The 19,211-nt window shown below is 37.6% G+C and overlaps 1 protein-coding gene across 3 annotated transcripts; it reads left to right on the top strand.

The window, feature by feature from the left end:
• Positions 1–346: 346 nt before the first annotated feature.
• LOC127432591 (RILP-like protein 1) lies at positions 347–19,016 on the top strand. 3 transcript variants are annotated; one of them, XM_051683876.1, is made up of 9 exons: positions 347–854; positions 3,132–3,282; positions 7,424–7,542; positions 8,688–8,933; positions 10,047–10,187; positions 10,979–11,133; positions 11,269–11,373; positions 14,181–14,268; positions 16,643–16,780. In XM_051683876.1, exons 1-9 carry the CDS (start codon positions 567–569, stop codon positions 16,646–16,648), a joined length of 1,299 nt encoding a protein of 432 aa, XP_051539836.1. In that variant the 5' UTR covers positions 347–566; the 3' UTR covers positions 16,649–16,780. The 3 variants fall into 3 exon arrangements, with proteins under 3 accessions (XP_051539836.1, XP_051539835.1, XP_051539837.1); XM_051683875.1 differs by lacking the exon at positions 14,181–14,268 and having other exon boundaries at positions 16,643–19,016; XM_051683877.1 differs by lacking the exons at positions 10,047–10,187; positions 14,181–14,268 and having other exon boundaries at positions 16,643–19,016.
• Positions 19,017–19,211: the final 195 nt, after the last annotated feature.

Genomic DNA, 19,211 nt, shown 5'->3' with positions numbered 1-19,211 from the left:
GCTGTCGATTGAGCTTAACATGTATTGAATATTCCTTTAATAACCAGTGGTGTCATGATTATGACAGTTATAGGTTTGTACAGCAAACAATTGTATATTTATAGCAATGTGTTCAGTCTATAATTTTCTATAACAAATACCATAATTTGTTTTATTGAAACCATAAAAACATAATCTAACCATGGTAATAAAAATTCCATGCATTTATCTTAGCTTATTAGTCTTACTGCAAATACCACAGTTAAACTATAGTAAACAGATAGAGCCTATGTAGGGTAGTATGGTGCATGACAGTGATTTAACAGCGCCATCATCTGCCACTGCTGTTGACATGCGCAGTAGATGAAGCGCCTGTGAAGAATAAATAAGGGCAGGGAAACCGAACCGCAATGGGACAAGTCATATTTCTGTCCAATTAGGCCTAAAAATAACCTAAAAATGACTTTTACCCTTGACGGAGAGACATTACTGACTTTTTAATGGGCTTTGGCGCATTCATTGGCAACTGAAAGGGACTGAGAAAGTTTAGACTGAAACGAACTTCAGGAACATTCAGCCGAACTGTCATGGAAGATTTCGGGTCGGCGCTGGAGAAGAACGTGGCGGATCTGACCGTCATGGACGTGTATGACATCGCCGCGGTGGTGGGCCAGGAGTTCGAGCGCATTATCGATCAGTATGGATGCGAGGCTCTGTCCCGGCTCATGCCCAAAGTGGTCCGGGTGCTGGAGATACTGGAGGTGCTGGTGAGCCGGAACAGCATCAGTCCCGAGACCGAGGATCTGCGACTGGAACTGGACCGGCTCCGACTCGAGCGGATGGACCGGCTGGAGAAGGAGAGGAAACATAAAAAGGTGCCTTTTATAGACTAGAACATCTATTTATGATTATCTTATATAGTTAATTCGCTACCTCGTTACATTTACGCGGTTTAAATGGCATTCGTTGTTAGAATTCAACTGGATGTTGAGTGTAGTGTGTTTGTCCACAAAGGAATGCGATGACGTCAGAGCAAATGTTACATTGCGCGGCTGAAGTTGTTACATTGTTTCCCACTGATGAATTAAGACAAAAGCAGCGTGCGGGGAAGTTCCTGTTCGCGGCAGGAAATGACCCAGTATGAATCATTAAAGTCGCAATCCACTGGAACCCTGAGTATGGGACTGATCCAAAACTCACAATGCTAATGTCACCCCAGATCTGAAGGGATCCTTTACAATCAGTACTATGGCAGTACCCTGCTACATTGGTGTTATCAGATGGCATCACCATGGTACTTTGACATACATCCCCAATTCCCAAAATGTTGGGACATTATGGAAAATGCTAATAAATACAAAAAGGAGTTATTCGAAAATTCTGTTCACCCTGCGCTTTATTGAAAGCACTACAACAACATATTACTTGATGCATTACCTTGTGAATATTTTTTAATGTACACTAATTTAAAATTAGATGAATGCACCACGCTCGAAAAAAATGTTGTTACAGTCAAGTGTTTACCACTGTGTAACATCACCAATTTTCAGGCATGTGCTTCTGGACTGTGTTGATGTTTGGCTTCTCCTTTGCACTTGCATTTGTGGATGCAGCAGTGAATAGTGTTGACTGACAAAAGTTTACCGAAGTATTCCCGAGCACATGTCATGATATCCATTACAGACCAATGATGTTTTTTATGACGGTGATGTCTGAGGGGTAAGAGATCACGTGCATTCAGAAGTGGTTTTCGAGCAGGACAGCGCCAAACCAAATACTGCCTGGATTACAAATGCATGGCTGCATAAGCAGAGAGTGCAGGTGCTAGATTGTCCTGCCTGCAGTCCTGACCTGTCTCCAGTTGAGAATGTGTGGCGCATTATGAAGCGCAAAATACGGCAATGAAGGCCCAGCACAATTGTACAGCTGAAGACCTGCATAATGGATGAATGAGGGAAAATTTAGGTAGCTAAACTTAACAAACTTGTGTCTTCAGTGCCCAAACACTTAATAAGTATTATTAGAAGAAATGGTGATGTTACACAGTGATAAACACTCAACTGTCCCAAGTGTTTTGGAGCTTGTTGCAATCATCTAATTTGAAATGAGTGTTTATTATCCAAAAATAAATAAATTCACAAGGTAAAAAATCAAGTCATGTGTTGTTGTAGTGCTTTCAATATAGCACAGGGTGAATAGAATTTACAAATCACTCCTTTTTTGTTTTTATTAGCATTTTCCATACTGTCCTAACTTTTTGGAATTACGGTTGTACGTCGTACTGAATGACCTTATTCAAGCCATGGTATTACCCTTGTACATGTCCCATATAACCCCTTGGTATTAATTTGGTACTATATTCCCCCCCCCCAAAAAAAAACATGGTATTACCACGATACATGTCCAAATAGCATATTATTACCATCGTTCATGTCCTTGAATGGTACTTTGTACAAAAACACTTGATAGTGCCATGGTATCACATCCAAAATCAAGGTATTACCATGGGGTACCTGTCATAAAATGGTACTATGTGCAATTAACTTGCCATTACCATGGCATTATGTCCAAAAACCATGGTATTACCATCCTACATGTCCTAAAATAGTAAAATATGTGCAATAAACTGCTATTACCATCGTAATATGTCCAAAAATCATGGTATTATCATGGTACAATGTGATATAACTTTGTATAGAACAATGGTCCAGGTCCAGAATTTATGGTATTACCATAATACCATGTTCGAAAAAACAGTGTTACGGTAGCATCACATCTAAAAAAACATGGTATTGCCATTGTACTTTTTTTTTTAAAGCTCAGTACACTTACCATTGGCAAACCTAGCAAAAAAGGACCTCACATAATTGTAACAGTACAAACATGTCATGAATGATGTCTTTGTGAGCAACAATTATATTGTACAGACAGTGTAGTCTATGAATGCATATCAGCTGTAGGAAGACAGGTTTTGTTCGTGTCTTTGTGTGAAGATATTTATGCCACTGCTTCGTGCATTTTTGCTGTTTTTTACATACATTACATAATTCCACTGAAGGTCACTCGTTAAATATAAACTCATGTATATATTATGAGCCTCTTCAGTGTGTGTGTGTGTGTGTGTGTGTGTGTGTGTGTGTGTGTGAGAACAGGACCTGGAGTTGGTGGAGGATGTGTGGAGAGGTGAAGCTCAGGATTTGTTGTCTCAGATTGCTCAGCTGCAAGAAGAAAACAAAACGCTGCTCAACAACCTGTCCATCAAAGAGTGTCCGATGACAGAAGAGGACATACAGAAACAGGAAGGTTGTGTTAAAACCAATGGTTTGAAAAACAAAACAAAAAAACAAGAAAAACATTAAACATTCCAAACCTGTATGACCTTATTTCTTTTCCCCAAGAATTTTCGAAGAATATCTTGCCCACTCTTTTCCATTAAAGGGCTCATGAAATGGAAAATCAAATTTTCCTTGATAATTAGACTTATAAGATGAAAATGTACTATAAAAACATACTGTAAATTTCAGAACTCAAAACTCCCTCCCCGAGCATTTATAGTTCTCAGTCTTTTGAAACGTCTCGTTTTCAAAACTCTGTGTTCGTGACGTCACGAGACATTGCTCAGTTGTATTTATGCACCCCAGAACATGTCATCGCACCCTAGGCCCCACCTACTGGCGTTCAGTTTGTATCGTAAACAGAGAGGGAAAGAGACAGGCCTAGTGTTACCAGCTATTCTTGAACAAGTGGACCCTTCTGGACTATTTTGAAGTTTGTTTTTTGTGCATTTAACATGCATTACACAGATACCTTTGACCATTGTCATGTTTATCATGCCACTTTTAAAAGACGCAGTGTCAGTTACAACTCAGAAAAGGAGACTCCAGGGGGCCTGGGTAGCTCAGTGGTAAAAGACACTGGCTACCACCCCTGGAGTTCGCTAGTTCGAATCCCAGGGCGAGCTGAGTGACTCCAGCCAGGTCTCCTAAGCAACCAAATTGGCCCGGTTGCTAGGGTGGGTAGTCACATGGGGTAACCTCCTCGTGGTCGCTATAATGTGGTTCGTTCTCGGTGTGGCGCGTGGTGAGTTGAGCGCGGATGGCGTGAAGCCTCCACACGCGCTATGTCTCCGTGGCAACGTGCTCAACAAGCCACGTGATAAGATGCGTGGGTTGATGGTCTCAGATGCGGAGGCAACTGGGATTCGTCCTCCACCACCCGGATTGAGGCGAATCACTATGCCACCACAAGGACTTAAAAGCGCACTGGGAATTGGGCATTCCAAATTGGGTGAAAAAGGGGAAAAATCAACAAAAAAAAGAAAAGGAGTCTCCGTTCGGCTTCATTCAGCTGCTCTGCGTCTTGCTGTTCTTGCGCCCATCGGCGCTATTTTTAATTGTTGGTGTATGTAAACAAGCACTAGCTGGACATCTTTGACTGTTTGGTGTGTTTCTGGTGATCTGTGTCTCAGTGCACTATGTGTGTGCGTCATGTTTTACCATGCTATGGACTGTGTTTGTGCGGCTAATATCAGAGTGGACTGCTTGTGAATCAGTCCTAATGCGATTCAAGCTTTGCAAAGGAAGTGTTATTGAAGAATGGGGCAGTTAAAAACACATGGACTTGACTGCAAAACAGTGAGTAAACAGTTTTAATTCATGAATATTTCAAATTTCATGACTGTTTCATAGTTATGGTGCTGATGTGCTTGAGTGAAGGTTTAATATATTCCGATGCAATATGTTGGATGTGCGTTGGGTGTAAACCCTGAAATTTACTTTTTATAATGTTGTGGAGAGTTTGGTTATTCTCTTTCAAATATGGCTGAATTTGAGGGGCTGCACGATGTTAGCCAATCAGAACAGTGGGCATTTACATTGAAGTCTTAAAAGAGACGCTGAGGCTGAAACCGAGCGTTTCAATCAGAGGGCCAGAGACAGGGTGGAAAATGTTCATTTATTACTTAACAATGACATTACTGACATTATCAGTGAACCTCAGGGAAGATAATAAATGTATTTAAAAAATAGCATTTCACAACCCCTTTAAGTGAAAGTAAATAGGGCCGTCAAGCTCCAAAATGACAAAAATGCACCATTAAAGTAGCATAATAGTAGTAAAAACAACTTGTGCACTATATTCAAAGTCTTCTGAAGCCATATGCTAGCTTTCTGTGAGGAACAGACCAAAACTGTTGTTATTCACACAACTATGCTGTCCTTGACACATTCATGAGAGTTCATGAGTTGCAATGACTGATTCATGAATTATTCGTTCTTTTTCAAATGAATCGATTGATTCAATTCACAAAACTGGTCAAAATGGTTCCCTCATAAATTGTACTGAACCGGCACTTGAGTTCAGTGTTGAGTGAATTATTTCTGTAAGTGTTTATACACACAAAAAAATTAATTCAGAATTCTAACTAGCCGTATTTATTTCCAAGATAATAGCTGGACGCCACTCTGTGGAACATAGAAAAGTAATTTGACAACATAGCATAATGTGCATATACTGCTTGGGATGTTTATGGTTGCACAATGCCTGCTATTTAACTAACTATTTAAAAAAAATAGTACTCATCAGTATACAGTGTATACTACTCAGTGCAGAAAGTAATAAGCTAGTATTCCATTCCGAACCTAGCTATTCCATTTACTCAGCATTCCTGTACCGGATACAAAGCAAACACGTGTGATCATACCCATAGGAATTCACATACATTCTTTCAGCTGTTTAGGAGCTGACTCAAATGTTAAGCCACATTGCACAAAGAGTCCCCTCTCTGTGTGGGTGAAGACGAGGCAGCCTGTGTGACGCAGAGACTCTCAATGCCTCTGTCACACACACGTGCCCGCGCTGCAGCGGTCAGAACAGTCGTCCCTGAGTGTTTCTCTGGACGAGCAGACGAGTCTGATTCACTGGGCAGCTGTTCACACAAACTCTCCAGAGCCACTATCAACACTGAATTAAAAACATTTCATTGCCACCTGCAAGAATGCAGGAAATCATTTTAATTAAAAGCTTCTTAAAGGTGAAGTGTGTATTTTTTTTAAGTACGTCCTCTTATTCTTGTTTAAGATGCAAAGATAGCTATAAGTGAGCAATTAGTTGGCTGTTTCCATGAAAAGTGTAAACGGTTTGACTCTGTGGCTCTTTGAAAGCATTGCTCTGTTTGTTTAAGCATCCCGACCAGCCCGACAGAGCAACATTGGCAGCCAATTGCATGATTTTGGGGCAGGGTTATCCATCCGACCAATGGAAGTATGGTTAAACTTTTGAAAGGGTGTGATAGTTTCGTATTTTAATATTGTGTATTTTAAATATTTAATTTATTTCATATTGCATTCATGAGAGGCAAACTGAAAATGTTTTCTATGGTAATAAGAGAACTTAAGTTGTATTTACCACTGAATTTTCCTCTAAGGCAGGTGACGTGTTAAAGGAACAGCAGACCCCAAAATAAAAATGTTCTCATCATTTACTCACCCTCATGCCATCTCAGATGTGTATGACTTTCTTCTGCAGAACACAAACAAAGATTATTAGAAGAAAAAAAAAGCACATATAGGCAGCATAAAAGTAATCCATATGACTCCAATGGTTTAATCCATGTCTTCAGAAGTGATATGATGTGTGGGTGAGAAACAGATCAATATTTAAGTCGTTTTTTACTATAAATCTCCACTTTCAACCAGCCATGCTATGCGTGTTCACGAAAGGTTCACAAGCTCTGCGTTTGCGTTCTTTGTGCATATCGCCACCTACTGGGCAGGAAGAAAAAAGGGAAGGATAAAGGAAAGAAAAACAAATATTTGCATAACAGTCCATGCCATATATATTCTAAAGACATGGATTAAACCACTGGAGTTGTATGATTACTTTTATGCTGCCTTTATGTGTTTTTTAGAGCTTCAAAGTTCAGGTCACTATACACTTGCATTGTTTGGACCCACAGAGCTGAAATATTCTTCTACAAATCTTCGTTCATGTTCTGTAGAAGAAAGAAAGTCATACACATTTGGGATGGCATGAGGGTGAGTAAATGATGAGAGAGAATTATAATTTTTGGGTGAACTATTCATTTAAGCCTGAAATTATATTTCTAGGTCAGTGACGATCTTAAATTGGGTAAGCGGTTATGTGTCAGATGCTCCGCACGGATACAAATCTATTTTAAGTGTGCTAACATGGAACTCTCAGGAATTAATTTTGCTTACTGTGTCTGTCACACTTCTTATGGCTGTCTTTATTTCTAGGGTCCCTTCAAAAGAAATTCCATGTCTGCCTGAAACTTACTGTAATAGTACATTATAACACACATAATAAAGTTCAGCCAGTGTGCCAATCAAAATGCCAATTGAATTACCCATGAAAAGTGCCTTATATTTTGATATTTCTCTGAGTATCGGTACTTTGTGTGGTAAGGAGGTTGTATATTTTTTAGGTATGACCGAGAGGGAACGGCAGGTGATGAAAAAGCTGAAGGAAGTTGTAGATAAACAGAGGGACGAGATCCGCGCCAAAGACCGAGAGTTGACGCTCAAAAATGAGGACATTGAAGCAGTAAGGAGCAATGTTTCCTGAAAATTTTGTTCTTGCTGAGTAAGAACAGGCCCTTACAGACCCTTAAGCAACATGAGCAGAAACACCCAAGTCCCTGACCATCACAGTGCTCACAAGAACAATATTTACAAAGATATTTTTTTAATTATATTTGTATTTCTATAAAATATGTTTTTATAATAATTTTTTAACACTTGTTGAATATTTTTAATAAATTTAATATATTAATAATAAATGAATATTAATATTAAAATAGTATTTAATATAATGAATATTATATATTTTTTGGTGAATATTGAGGCCATAGTAGCAATATTTACTAAGATATTTTTAAATTATATTTTTATTTCTGTAAAAATGTTTTTATAATAATTTTGTAACCCTTGTTGAATATTTTTTAATTAATTTAATATATTATTAATAAATGAATATAAATACATTATTTAATATAAGTTGATGAATATTATATAGTTTTTTGTTAACATTTAGGCCATAGTAACAATATTTATCAAAGATATTTTTTAAGTTATATTTTTATTTCTATAAGAAATTGTTTTTGTAATACATTTTTTAAATTTGTTATTAATTTGATACTTTATTAATAAATAAATATTAATATGAATACATTATTTAATATAACAAAAATGAACAAATATTATACTGTATATTTTTTGTAAATAATTTGGCCACAGTGACAATATTAACAAATACATTTTTTATATTTTATTTTTATAAAAACCTTTATATTTATTTTTTTTAATTATTTTTGAATATTTTTTTATTTGATATTATTCAGAAATGAATATTAGAATATTTTTAATATAATATAATTTAATAAATATATTTTTTGTAAAAAATTAAGGCTAACCAGAATTTTGTTATTGCTATGTTTTTCTGCCTTTTTTGCTTGAAAAAACTTTATTTTCAAGAAAACAAGACTGAAAGATTTCAGTTAATTCTTCAAAATATACAAAGTTTCTCCACCTCTGAAACAACCTTTCTGCTGATCTATTGAAGGCCTCGTGGGCGGGGCATAATAATGTTAACCAATAATATTATAACCTTACATTTCACGATCCATTAATTGAATCATGAAAGTTAAATGTGTTACAAAAACCATTCTTGATGTTTTCCTCCTCCTCCAGCTCCAGCAGCAGTTGAACAGGCTGATGAAGATCAACCACGACCTGCGGCATAAGATCACGGTGGTGGAGGCTCAGGGGAAAGCTCTGATTGAGCAGAAGGTGGAGCTGGAGGCGTTCGGTCAGGCAAGACAACAGGAAATGGGTAACCTACGACAGGAAATGTCTCGTCTTAAAGAGCGACTTAAAGAGCAGGGGAAGACCAGTACTGAGACAGAGCAACCTACAGGACCGCCATCACCTGCACAGGTACATGAATATGAATATGAATGGATGTGCCTTGATTCATAAAAACAGTAATTATTGTTCAGGAGCAGGTGACCGTCTATTATGGAGTGGTCATATGATAAGTGGTTATACATGCACTTACATATCTTGCACAACACCTATTGGTTTTACACCGGATATTTGTAAACTCGGGGGTAGTTTTCTTAATTATATCAAGTATTTAATTAGGTTAATTAAATTTGTTTTGAGTGTACAAAGTTTCCCAGCTCTAAAACAACTTCTTATTGTTTCTTACTTGATGTAATTAACCCCACATGATCAGGGCAAAATAATGTTAAAGGGATAGTTCCCCGAAAAATTAAAATTCTCTCATCATTTACTCAGCCTGACACCATCCCGGATGTATTTGACTTTCTTTTGCAGAAGATTTTTAGAAGAATATTTCAGCTCTGTTGGTCCATACAATGCAAGTGAATGGTGGCCAGAACTTTGAAGGTCTAAAAAGCACATAAAAGCAATCTATAAGACTCCAGTTGTTTAATCCATGTCTTCAGAAGCAATATTATAAGTGTGGGTGGGAAACAGATCGATATTTAAATATTTTTTTACGATAAATTCTCCTCCCTGCCCAGTAGGTGGCGATATGCATGAAGAATGCAAATCACTAAAAACAAAAGAAGAATGTGAAAGTGGAGATTTATAGGAAAAAATGACTTAAATATTGATCAGCTTGCTTCAGAAGACTTGGATTAAACCACTGGAGTTTTATGGATTACTTTTATGTTGCAACAATGTTGTAAATACGAGACCAGCAAAACCATGCAAAACATATTTACAGTGTGCAAATATACAATACAGTACATGAACTGCAAATATAACCTGTTTCACCACAGATTTTTTTAGCTGCTTTCCTCTTTAGCCACTCAGAATTATATTTTACAAGGCTAAGATTGCGTTAGATTACATTTAGTAACTGTTGTATTATAGGATTTCTGTACTAGAGTTTATTATTTTAAACAGTGCACTGAGAGAAACGGTATTAATAATTGGTTGTAGCTTTCCAACTTTGGTTCCAATTTGCGATCCACATGTTTGTAACTGCAGTTGACTAAAGTGCCTCCTGCCTGGGGACAGGATTTAGCTTCTGAGCTCCTCGCGGGGGGCATGGAGATAGAGGAAGGGCCCCTCCATCTCATCCCTAGCACAGGGAGCCAAGGAGCCTCTACAGATGAGAGTGAGGATGACAAGGATGATGAAGAGGCTGCGTTTTTATTGGTAACCCTAAGGATAGCATGGAGTGTAAACTAATATGTTGCCCCATATCTGTATCTGTGTTTGCACGAGTCACGCAAATGGTGACTGAAAACCCCTCCGCAGTGGCCTGAGTGTGTGTGTTTATTTATGAACAGATGGTTCGGTATCATCATATAACAGGCCATAAGAATAGTAAACTAATCGTTTTAGCAGTCTACAGTTAAAAAAATGTGTGAAGTGTGTTGGTTGGCGAAAGTGTGGAGACTTGTAATTCTGCGTGATCCAAAGAGTGTGTGAATGCTACTTGCATGTGTGACTTGCAAGTGTTTGTACTGATTTTAAACCTTATAATTGAAGTAAATTTGCAGAAGATCATAGACAGTAAAAAAAAAGAGCTTATGATCCACTGTAAAGTGAAAGTCACCAATCACAAGCTGTTATACACATTTTTGAATTGTAAAATATTGACTCTGAGGACAATGCTGATGTCATAAAACTTACATGACTGTTTTCAATGTATGAATTTTCAAGGTGGATATCTGCTAAAAGTTTATTTAAAGCATGTAAAAACCTAACAGACATGCACTACAAGCCACTAAACTCCCATTTTATTTCACAGGGTCTTGAAGAACAATTGAACGTGTTTTTTTTTTTGTTTTGTATGGTTTGCTGACAATGGAATTGTTTTTTCTTTGTCTAGTTGAAAGCTCCTCAGTGTACATGACCAAACAACCAATTATTTAAATGGCCATAACTGCTTTATAACAATTAAAAGGCTACTGCTGACTGTAAATGTTCCTCTCGTCCCCCAGGAGGCTCTGTGTGATGAGGAAATGTCCGCTATAGATTCAAAAGACCCGAATTGCCCACGATTCACCCTGCAAGAGCTGCGTGACGTCCTGCATGAGAGGAATGAACTAAAAGCTAAAGTATTCATGCTGCAAGAGGAAATCGCGTATTACAAAAGGTAATTTTTTTCCACATTATTTATTGTTCAGTCAATCATATGTATCTTTTTGGTAAATAAAAATTGCACACTTAATATTCCTACATTTGTCCCACAATGACTTCAGATAACTTCATTCTTTAATCTCATTGACAGTGAAGAACAGGAGGAGGAAACAGGCCCGCCCATGTCCGACCCGTCGCCCACTCTCAGACCAAGCTCCCGCTCCAACTTTCAGCCTGAGTCGGGCATAAAACGACTGTGTGTACTGCTAAATTTATACAGAAAACTTAAACACAATTCCACAAATAATAATTTCATACTACTGATAAAAACAGAAAAACACAATCCACCTTAACTCTGTTCCAAATGCTAGCGAGCTACCTCACTGTCTACATAGGCAGCTACCTGCTAAGTAGCCGTTTAGACGCTAAAAATTGCACAACGAATAAAACAGAACGCAGTTGTCTTTAGACACGTTTTTTTAAGTTCTGTTAACTTGACACAGCTTGTAAGAAATGTGGTGCTTTTACGCGAGTCAAAGACATCCATCTAGCACATGTATGCACTGAATAAGTATTGAAAAAATAGGGGGCCTGGGTAGCTCAGTGGTAAAAGACGCTGGCTACCACCCCTGGAGTTCGCTAGTTCGAATCCCAGGGCGTGCTGAATGACTCCAGCCAGGTCTCCTAAGCAACCAAATTGGCCCGGTTGTTAGGGAGGGTACATGGGGTAACCTCCTCATGGTCGCTATAATGTGGTTCGTTCTCAGTGGGGCACGTGGTGAGTTGAGCGTGGATGTCGCGGTGGATGGCGTGAAGCCTCCACACGCACTATGTCTCCATGGCAATGCGCTCAACAAGCCACGTGATAAGATGCGTGGGTTGGCGGTCTCAGACGCGGAGGCAGCTGGGATTCGTCCTCTGTCACCCGGATTGAGGTGAAATTACTACGCGACCACAAGGACATAAAAGCGCATTGGGAATTGGGCATTCCAAATTGGGTGAAAAAGGGAAAAAATCCACAAAAAAAAAAAAAAAGAATTGAAAAAATGCACAAAACAGATGCAAATACACATTTTGGTATGAACCATGGCTGTGTTTAAGTGTGGGGCTAGATGTGCCTCGAGCCCCTCCAGAAACTTCTGATGCCTCCGTCCTGACTAATGGCAGAACGACCTAACGATCTCTTAGTGTCGTCCCTGGTGGTGAACAAGCACTACGCAGACGCCTTTAATGGTTGCGCACTGTCACCATGTCAACAACTGTGTCTCCCGCTAAAAGCGTTTAAACGCGCTCCTCCCACTGGGCCCCATGGGAGTTGTAGGTCCCTGGGCTTTAGCCCGTATAAGCCCTTTCGTTAATGTGCCCCTGCATGCCATTGACTGTACCATAAGAATATCACAAAGATCCAGTCAGGCTTCCTAAGCAACGAATTGGCTCGGTTGCTAGGGTGGGTAGAGTCATGTTGGGTTAACCTCCTCGTGATCGCTGTAATGTGGTTCTCGCTCTCAGTGGGGCGCGTGGATGCCGCGGAGAATAGCGTGAGCCTCCACACGCGCTACGTCTCCGTGGTAACGCGCTCAACAAGCCACATGATAAGATGCACGGATTGACGGTCTCAGAAACGGAGGCAACTAAGATTCGTCCTCCACCACCCGGATTGAGGCGAGTCACTACGCCACCACGAGAACTTAGAGTGCATTGGGAGTTGGGCATTCCAAATTGGGGCGAAAAGGGGAGAAAAAACCCCCCAAAGACTATCACAAAGCAGTCTGAGTGTGTTTAACGTGTTTGTATGGGTTTGCGTTAAAAAAAGTAAAGGATCGAGTGCTCGATTGTGTGCAGGATGGAACGGTATGTGGAAGATCAAAGAATCTGTGACTATGACATTTGTGAATATGCATAATAAGTGACTAATTTGAAATTCTTTTTATGGTCAGCTCTGTTAATGTCACTCACATGTGACACAGTTAATGCTCACAGTTGATTCCAGTGGATTTTGAAGTTAGCATATTGCTAAGTTAACGACTCAGCACTCTTAAAGGAATATTCCGGGTTCAAGCTCAATCGACAGCATTTGCGGCATAATGTTAATTAAAATTAATTTCGACTCGTCCCTCCTTTTCTTTAAAAAAGAAAAATCGAAGTTACAGTGAGGCACTTACAATGGAAGTGAATAGGGCCAATTTTTGGAGGGTTTAAACACAAAAATCTCAAGCTTATAATTTTATAAAAGCACTTACATGATTTCTTCTGTTAAAACTCATGTATTATTTGAGCTGTAAAGTTGTTTAGATTGTAATTTTACTGTCATTTTAGGGTTTTAGGTTTGTTGACATTACATCGTCATGGTAACGAAGTTGTAAAATTGTCTATAACGTTACACAGAAACGGTTAAAAAGTTATTTAATCACATTAAAATCATGTTAACATGCATATCGTTTATGTCTTGTGTCTATACTTTTGAAACAGTGAGTATTTTAACGTTTAAAAATTGGCCCCATTCACTTCCATTGTAAGTGCCTCACTGTAACCCAGGTTTTTGCTTTTTTTAAAGAAAAGGAAGTCAAAATAAAATGTTGCGGTAATCAATATTATGCCACAAATGCTGCTGATTGAGTTTAACATGTATTGAGCCCGGAATATTCCTTTAATACACACAAAAATACATAGCACACTCAATTATTGGGTGAAACAGTGCCTTTTTAATTACAGATATATGGGGATATTTTCTTCCAATACTTTTCAGTAATTAATAAAATACACACATGTATTAGTTAGCTCTTTAGCATTAGTTTTATATTTCATAAACTGCAGATTGAACATTCAGTTTTATGACACAACATGACTCATTTTGCCGTTTTTACATCCATGTACTGTTGTGTTACTAAAATCTTTTAAGGCATGACTATCATTAATTCTGTACCATTATGACCATATGCATTTCATATGCAGGAGTATCAGCCATAGAGTTTCCCCAAATTCAGCACAATATCTGGTTCCTATTTTGGTTCCTGTCTATCTTCTCTCTGCTCAACTCTGTGTGTCTGTGCCTCTCTGTAACAGGATATTCACAGCCATTATGCCGATGGTGGCGGCTGGGTTGATTCCAGATGACCCCACTTTACAGCCAATCAGACGACTTATTTCCCTTGTACGACCTTTTGGTGGTTCACCTTTGTATTCTTTGCTTTTTTAACACCTTATACCTGCCCTGCGTGTAAGCAGCTGCATGCCCCCCCATCTCACCTTCCCCTCATTAGAGCCACTGATCGTAAAGAGCACATTCTGATTGGCTGATTGTGGGGTTATCTGTGTGACCAATCAGCAGGAGAATTGTTAGAATCAGCCAGTCAGAATCAAACACTCACTCTTCTAACACTTGTGCTGTACTGTAACTGATTAAATAACAGTGTTATGATATTGTCAGCTATTTTAAACTAAAAGAGTGCTTTATTAATGCATAGTGAGACGCTTGATTGTTAATGCTTGTTTGAGCTAAAAACGTACAATGACAAACGCTTAGAACGCAAACATTTGTAAAGACCTTAATGAGGATGAAGGGATGAGGTTATGGTGACATTATAGTGACTGGTTTTATCTTTAGTCTTTAAAATTTCATTAACATGTAGTTTGTCCATCTTTAGTTTGAAACTATATTGGCTTCATATATTGTATTATTACTTATTATTGGTGTTATTTATGTGCAGTATTTGCAGTGAATGTTCACAAATTGGCTGTGTGTTACTGCGTAAATCTCACAAAAACATGTCCAAGTTATATTTCATCCCAAAATCAACAGGAAAATATGAAATTATATTGTGCATAAAGAAAATGATTATGACATAATTTTCATGCCAATTAAGCAAATTTTCCCCTCCAATTCTCATTACTTTAATGTACAAAAAATCTCATAGTTATTATTGTAATGTGAAAAAAAAAAAAGACTGTATTATAACAGTGAAAATCATCCAGGCTGAACACAATATATTTATTTATTTTTGTTAAATTAAAATAAGCATAAATTAAATTCAGTACAACAAATACTACCTTGATGTATACATATAACTGTACTTTACAAATGTTCTGTACAATTTAATAATATTTTTATATATTTTTCATTTATTAATAACATAATTTTTTTCACATTGCAGAAATAAAAATTACATTTGTTCGCATTGCTTAACTTCTTATTTTAAATTAATTACATATTTTGTCTTTTGATTTTGGGTGAAATATGACCCAGACATTTCTTGACAGTTTTTATAAGATTCGCCCTATTATGAATCTCATGAAAACATGTTCGGGTGATATTTCATCCCCCAAATCAAAAGAAAAAAATAAGATTAAAAATATATATATATATTTTTGCACAAAGAAAATGATTAAAGTCAATTTCATGGCAATTAAGCACATTTTACCCTCCAATTCTTATTACTTAAATGCACAAAAATCTCATTGTCATTATTGAAATGTGAAAAAAACTAACTGACATTACTGTATTACATCATTCAGGCTGAACACAACAATTTATATTGTAACAAGGTTAAAATGGGAAAGGAGGAGGTGGGAGCCAGCTGAACCGTCAAAATAATGGTTTAATGAAAACTTAAAAAGACACAGAACACAAACGCACACACTGCAGCTGCGTGTGGCTCTCTATCTTGAACTGCTGCATTCCGCTGCACTTATCCCTCTCCTCGGCTGATTAGCCCAATTGGGGGCCGGGCATGCATAGTCACAGCCCGGAACCGCCCTCCTCCTCGTCACACATACACACACACACACACACACACACACATATATATATATATATATATATATATATATATATATACAGTTGTGCTCAAAAGCTGTTTGTTCGGGATACAAAGAAAAACCCACAGATAACCTCAGGAGAAATACAGGCTGCTCTGGAAAAAGACGGTGTGGTTGTTTCAAGGAGCACAATACTTGTTGACCCCTCTCCAAACATAGCGCTTATGGTTGTGAGCGTAAAGCTCTATTTTGGTCTCATCACTCCAAATTACAGTGTGCCAGAAGCTGTGTGGCGTGTCAAGGTGTTGTCAGGCATATTGTAACCGGGCTTTTTTGTGGCATTAGCGCAGTAAAGGCTTCTTTCTGGCAACTCGACCATGCAACTCATTTTTGTTCAAGTATCGTCGTATTGTGCTCCTTGAAACAACCACACCGTCTTTTTCCAGAGCAGCCTGTATTTCTCCTGAGGTTACCTGTGGGTTTTTCTTTGTATCCCGAACAATTCTTCTGACAGTTGTGGCTGAAATCTTTCTTGGTCTACCTGACCTTGGCTTGGTATCAAGAGATACCTGAATTTACCACTTCTTAATAAGTGATTGAACAGTACTGACTGGCATTTTCAAAGCTTTGGATATATTTTTATATATAAGTTATCTCGTAACGTATATTACATACACCGCCAAGGCTAGATAGTTTAGTTCAGGTTTATTCACTGCACACTCATGCATGACAATGAAAATTAATGCATGTGTCCTATCTTACTGTCACAGGTTTAGCTTCTTTTCCCGGGACAAAACCCGAGGCTCGCAGAGGAGGGTGGCGCAGATGGGCGAAGGCTTTGGTTCATGGGCGGGGAAAGATGACGTGTACACAGAGCAAGCCCAGGAGGCATTACAACACATGTAATGAACACAAACACTCCACTAAATGCTAACCTGCACCATGTGACTATATGCCACGATTACGCTCCCTTTCATGGTCAACTTTCACAGCACAACATCTGCAAGCAGACGAGACATGCAGGAACACAGAGGATGGGGCAGTTAAGAGTTACTGATAGATCTCGCCCCTTATCTTCACCCAAAGATACTGCTAGGGAATTTTTTATGTGCCTATTTTGTTAGATAGATATTTTGGTATTGCGAACTACAAGTTACTATAAGTAGAGAACGCTGAAAAATAGATTTCAGACAGTATTGTGATGACGTTTTTAAAGAGAAGATGCCTTCGATAGATAAGATAAATATCTACTTTTAATTCAAATTGAATTATGAATGAGACAATGCCTAGTAACCATGAATATGCATGTGACTGAAGAAATAAGTCAATAAGATTTTAATTTTCGAAAACTGTGCCCAAGCCGGAGAGATATTATGAACTTTGGAATTGCACAGTAGGTTATTTTGGTGCACTGAAATGTTTTTAAAGGATTGTTATGGGTTCAAAACAAGTCAAGTTCATTGACAGCATCATTTGCATGCTGTTAATTAACACAGATAATAAGTTAGACTCATCCCTCAGTTTATAAAAATACACAGACATTGCATTTACAGTAATGCACTTACAATGGAAGTCAGTGGGGCAAGTGTACCAAAGGGGTTAAAAGCAAAAATGAGCACATCATAATTTTGTTAAAGCACTTATATTAATTCCTCCATGCAAAAATGTGTTTTATTTGAGCTGTAAAGTTGTTTACATCGTCCTTTTAGAGGTGGGACGAATGAACATCTGGTTATGCATTACTAACATAATAATAAACAGTAACTTTCTGGTATTCTTGGGCGTATTGTGTGAATGTTAGAGTTGAGAAATTGGATATAACTTGTCTCAGACAAGGGTAGGAAGTTATTTTATCACACTTGTCTCATGTTAACACGTATAATGTTTAAGTCTTATGCCTATATTTTTGAAACGTGTTTTTTTAAAGGAATATTCCGGGTTCAATACAAGTTAAGCTCAATTGACAGCATTTGTGGCATAATGTTGAAGTTACAGTGAGACACTTACAATGGAAGTCAATGGGGCCAATTTTTGGAGGGTTCAAATGCAGAAAAGTGAAGCTTATAATTTTATAAAAGCACTTACTGTACATTGATTCTTCTGTTAAAACTCATGTATTATTTGAGCTGTAAAGTTGATTAAATCTTTGTATTTTTACGGTCGTTGTAGGGTTTACAGTGTTACGTCATCATGGTAACGAAGTTGTAAAATTGAATAGAACTTACTTTACACGGAAAAGGTTAGTAAGTGATTTTATCACATTAAAATTATGTTAACACGTATTGTTTACTTCTTGTGGCAATACTTTTGAAAAAGTGAGTATTTTGATGTTTATGGATTGGCCCCATTCACTTCCATTGTAAGTGCCTCACTGTAACCCAGATATTTGCTTTTCTTTAAAGAAAAAGAGGGATGAATCAAAATAATTTTTTTGTTGTAATCAACATTATGCCACAAATGTTGTCGATTGAGCTTAACTTGTATTGCACCCGGAATATTCCTTTAACATTTATCCTAGTGCAATGCATTACTCCATTGACCTCCATTGTAAGTGCATTACTGTAAATGCAGTTTTACAAACTTCGTACGAGTCCAAATTATTGTCTGCTGTCCATAGAGCTTAACTTGTATTGAACTCCAAACATTACTTTAAAATAATAATAATAATAATAATAATAGTAATAACTTTATATGTATTATGTGTTTCTGCAGTGCATTAATGCAGAACAATATAAATAATCCGTAGCTTACTACTGGTATCTGTCTAAAGTATCAGTCACATATTCAAATGTCATTCACCAGCTGTTTGCATTGCTTGAATGGTATTTTCACTGGCAATAATAGAACTGAGTACAAGCATGAAAATGCTTAACTTTGATAAAGTGTTTGTTAAAGCAGCTTTGTAAGATAGAAATACATGCCTGTAGGCCTGACTTCAATTGTTGAACAACTAGTACACCACTCAATATGATGGCAAACTCCAGAATTGAAAAAAGAAACTGTATAAGAGTGAAAGAAACTACCACACATGGGTTTCCAGTAACATTTTACTGTTAAAGAAAAACGTACTGGATCCAATGTATCACTATGAAAGATTATATATAACAACTCATCTCATTGTGTATTAAAATATTTTATACCATGTATTGAACTAAAAATGCTCTTCATTTCAAACATGTTGATATGCCCAACAGAGACTCTTCATTTAATGTATTCATATGACATGAATTTATTGGCGCTTAGTACAAATTCAGTTCAAATTTAAAGGAAGAGATCATTCAAAAATGAAAGTGATGTCATTATTTACGCACCCATATAACGTTCCAAACCCGTATGCTG

This window comes from Myxocyprinus asiaticus, chromosome 42 (assembly GCF_019703515.2).
Source record: "Myxocyprinus asiaticus isolate MX2 ecotype Aquarium Trade chromosome 42, UBuf_Myxa_2, whole genome shotgun sequence".
NCBI lineage: Eukaryota > Metazoa > Chordata > Actinopteri > Cypriniformes > Catostomidae > Myxocyprinus > Myxocyprinus asiaticus.
Note: the sequence above shows the minus strand (reverse complement) of the source record. Positions and strands in the feature narration are given on the sequence as shown.

Bases quoted from the DNA above. Each gene is read 5' to 3' on its own strand.
- LOC127432591 (XM_051683875.1), top strand. From the start codon at position 567: ATGGAAGATTTCGGGTCGGCGCTGGAGAAGAACGTGGCGGATCTGACC. The intron at 3,283-7,423 runs GTTGTGTTAAAA...TATATTTTTTAG, and splicing joins GGACATACAGAAACAGGAAG to GTATGACCGAGAGGGAACGG. The intron at 8,934-10,046 runs GTACATGAATAT...GCCTGGGGACAG, and splicing joins GACCGCCATCACCTGCACAG to GATTTAGCTTCTGAGCTCCT.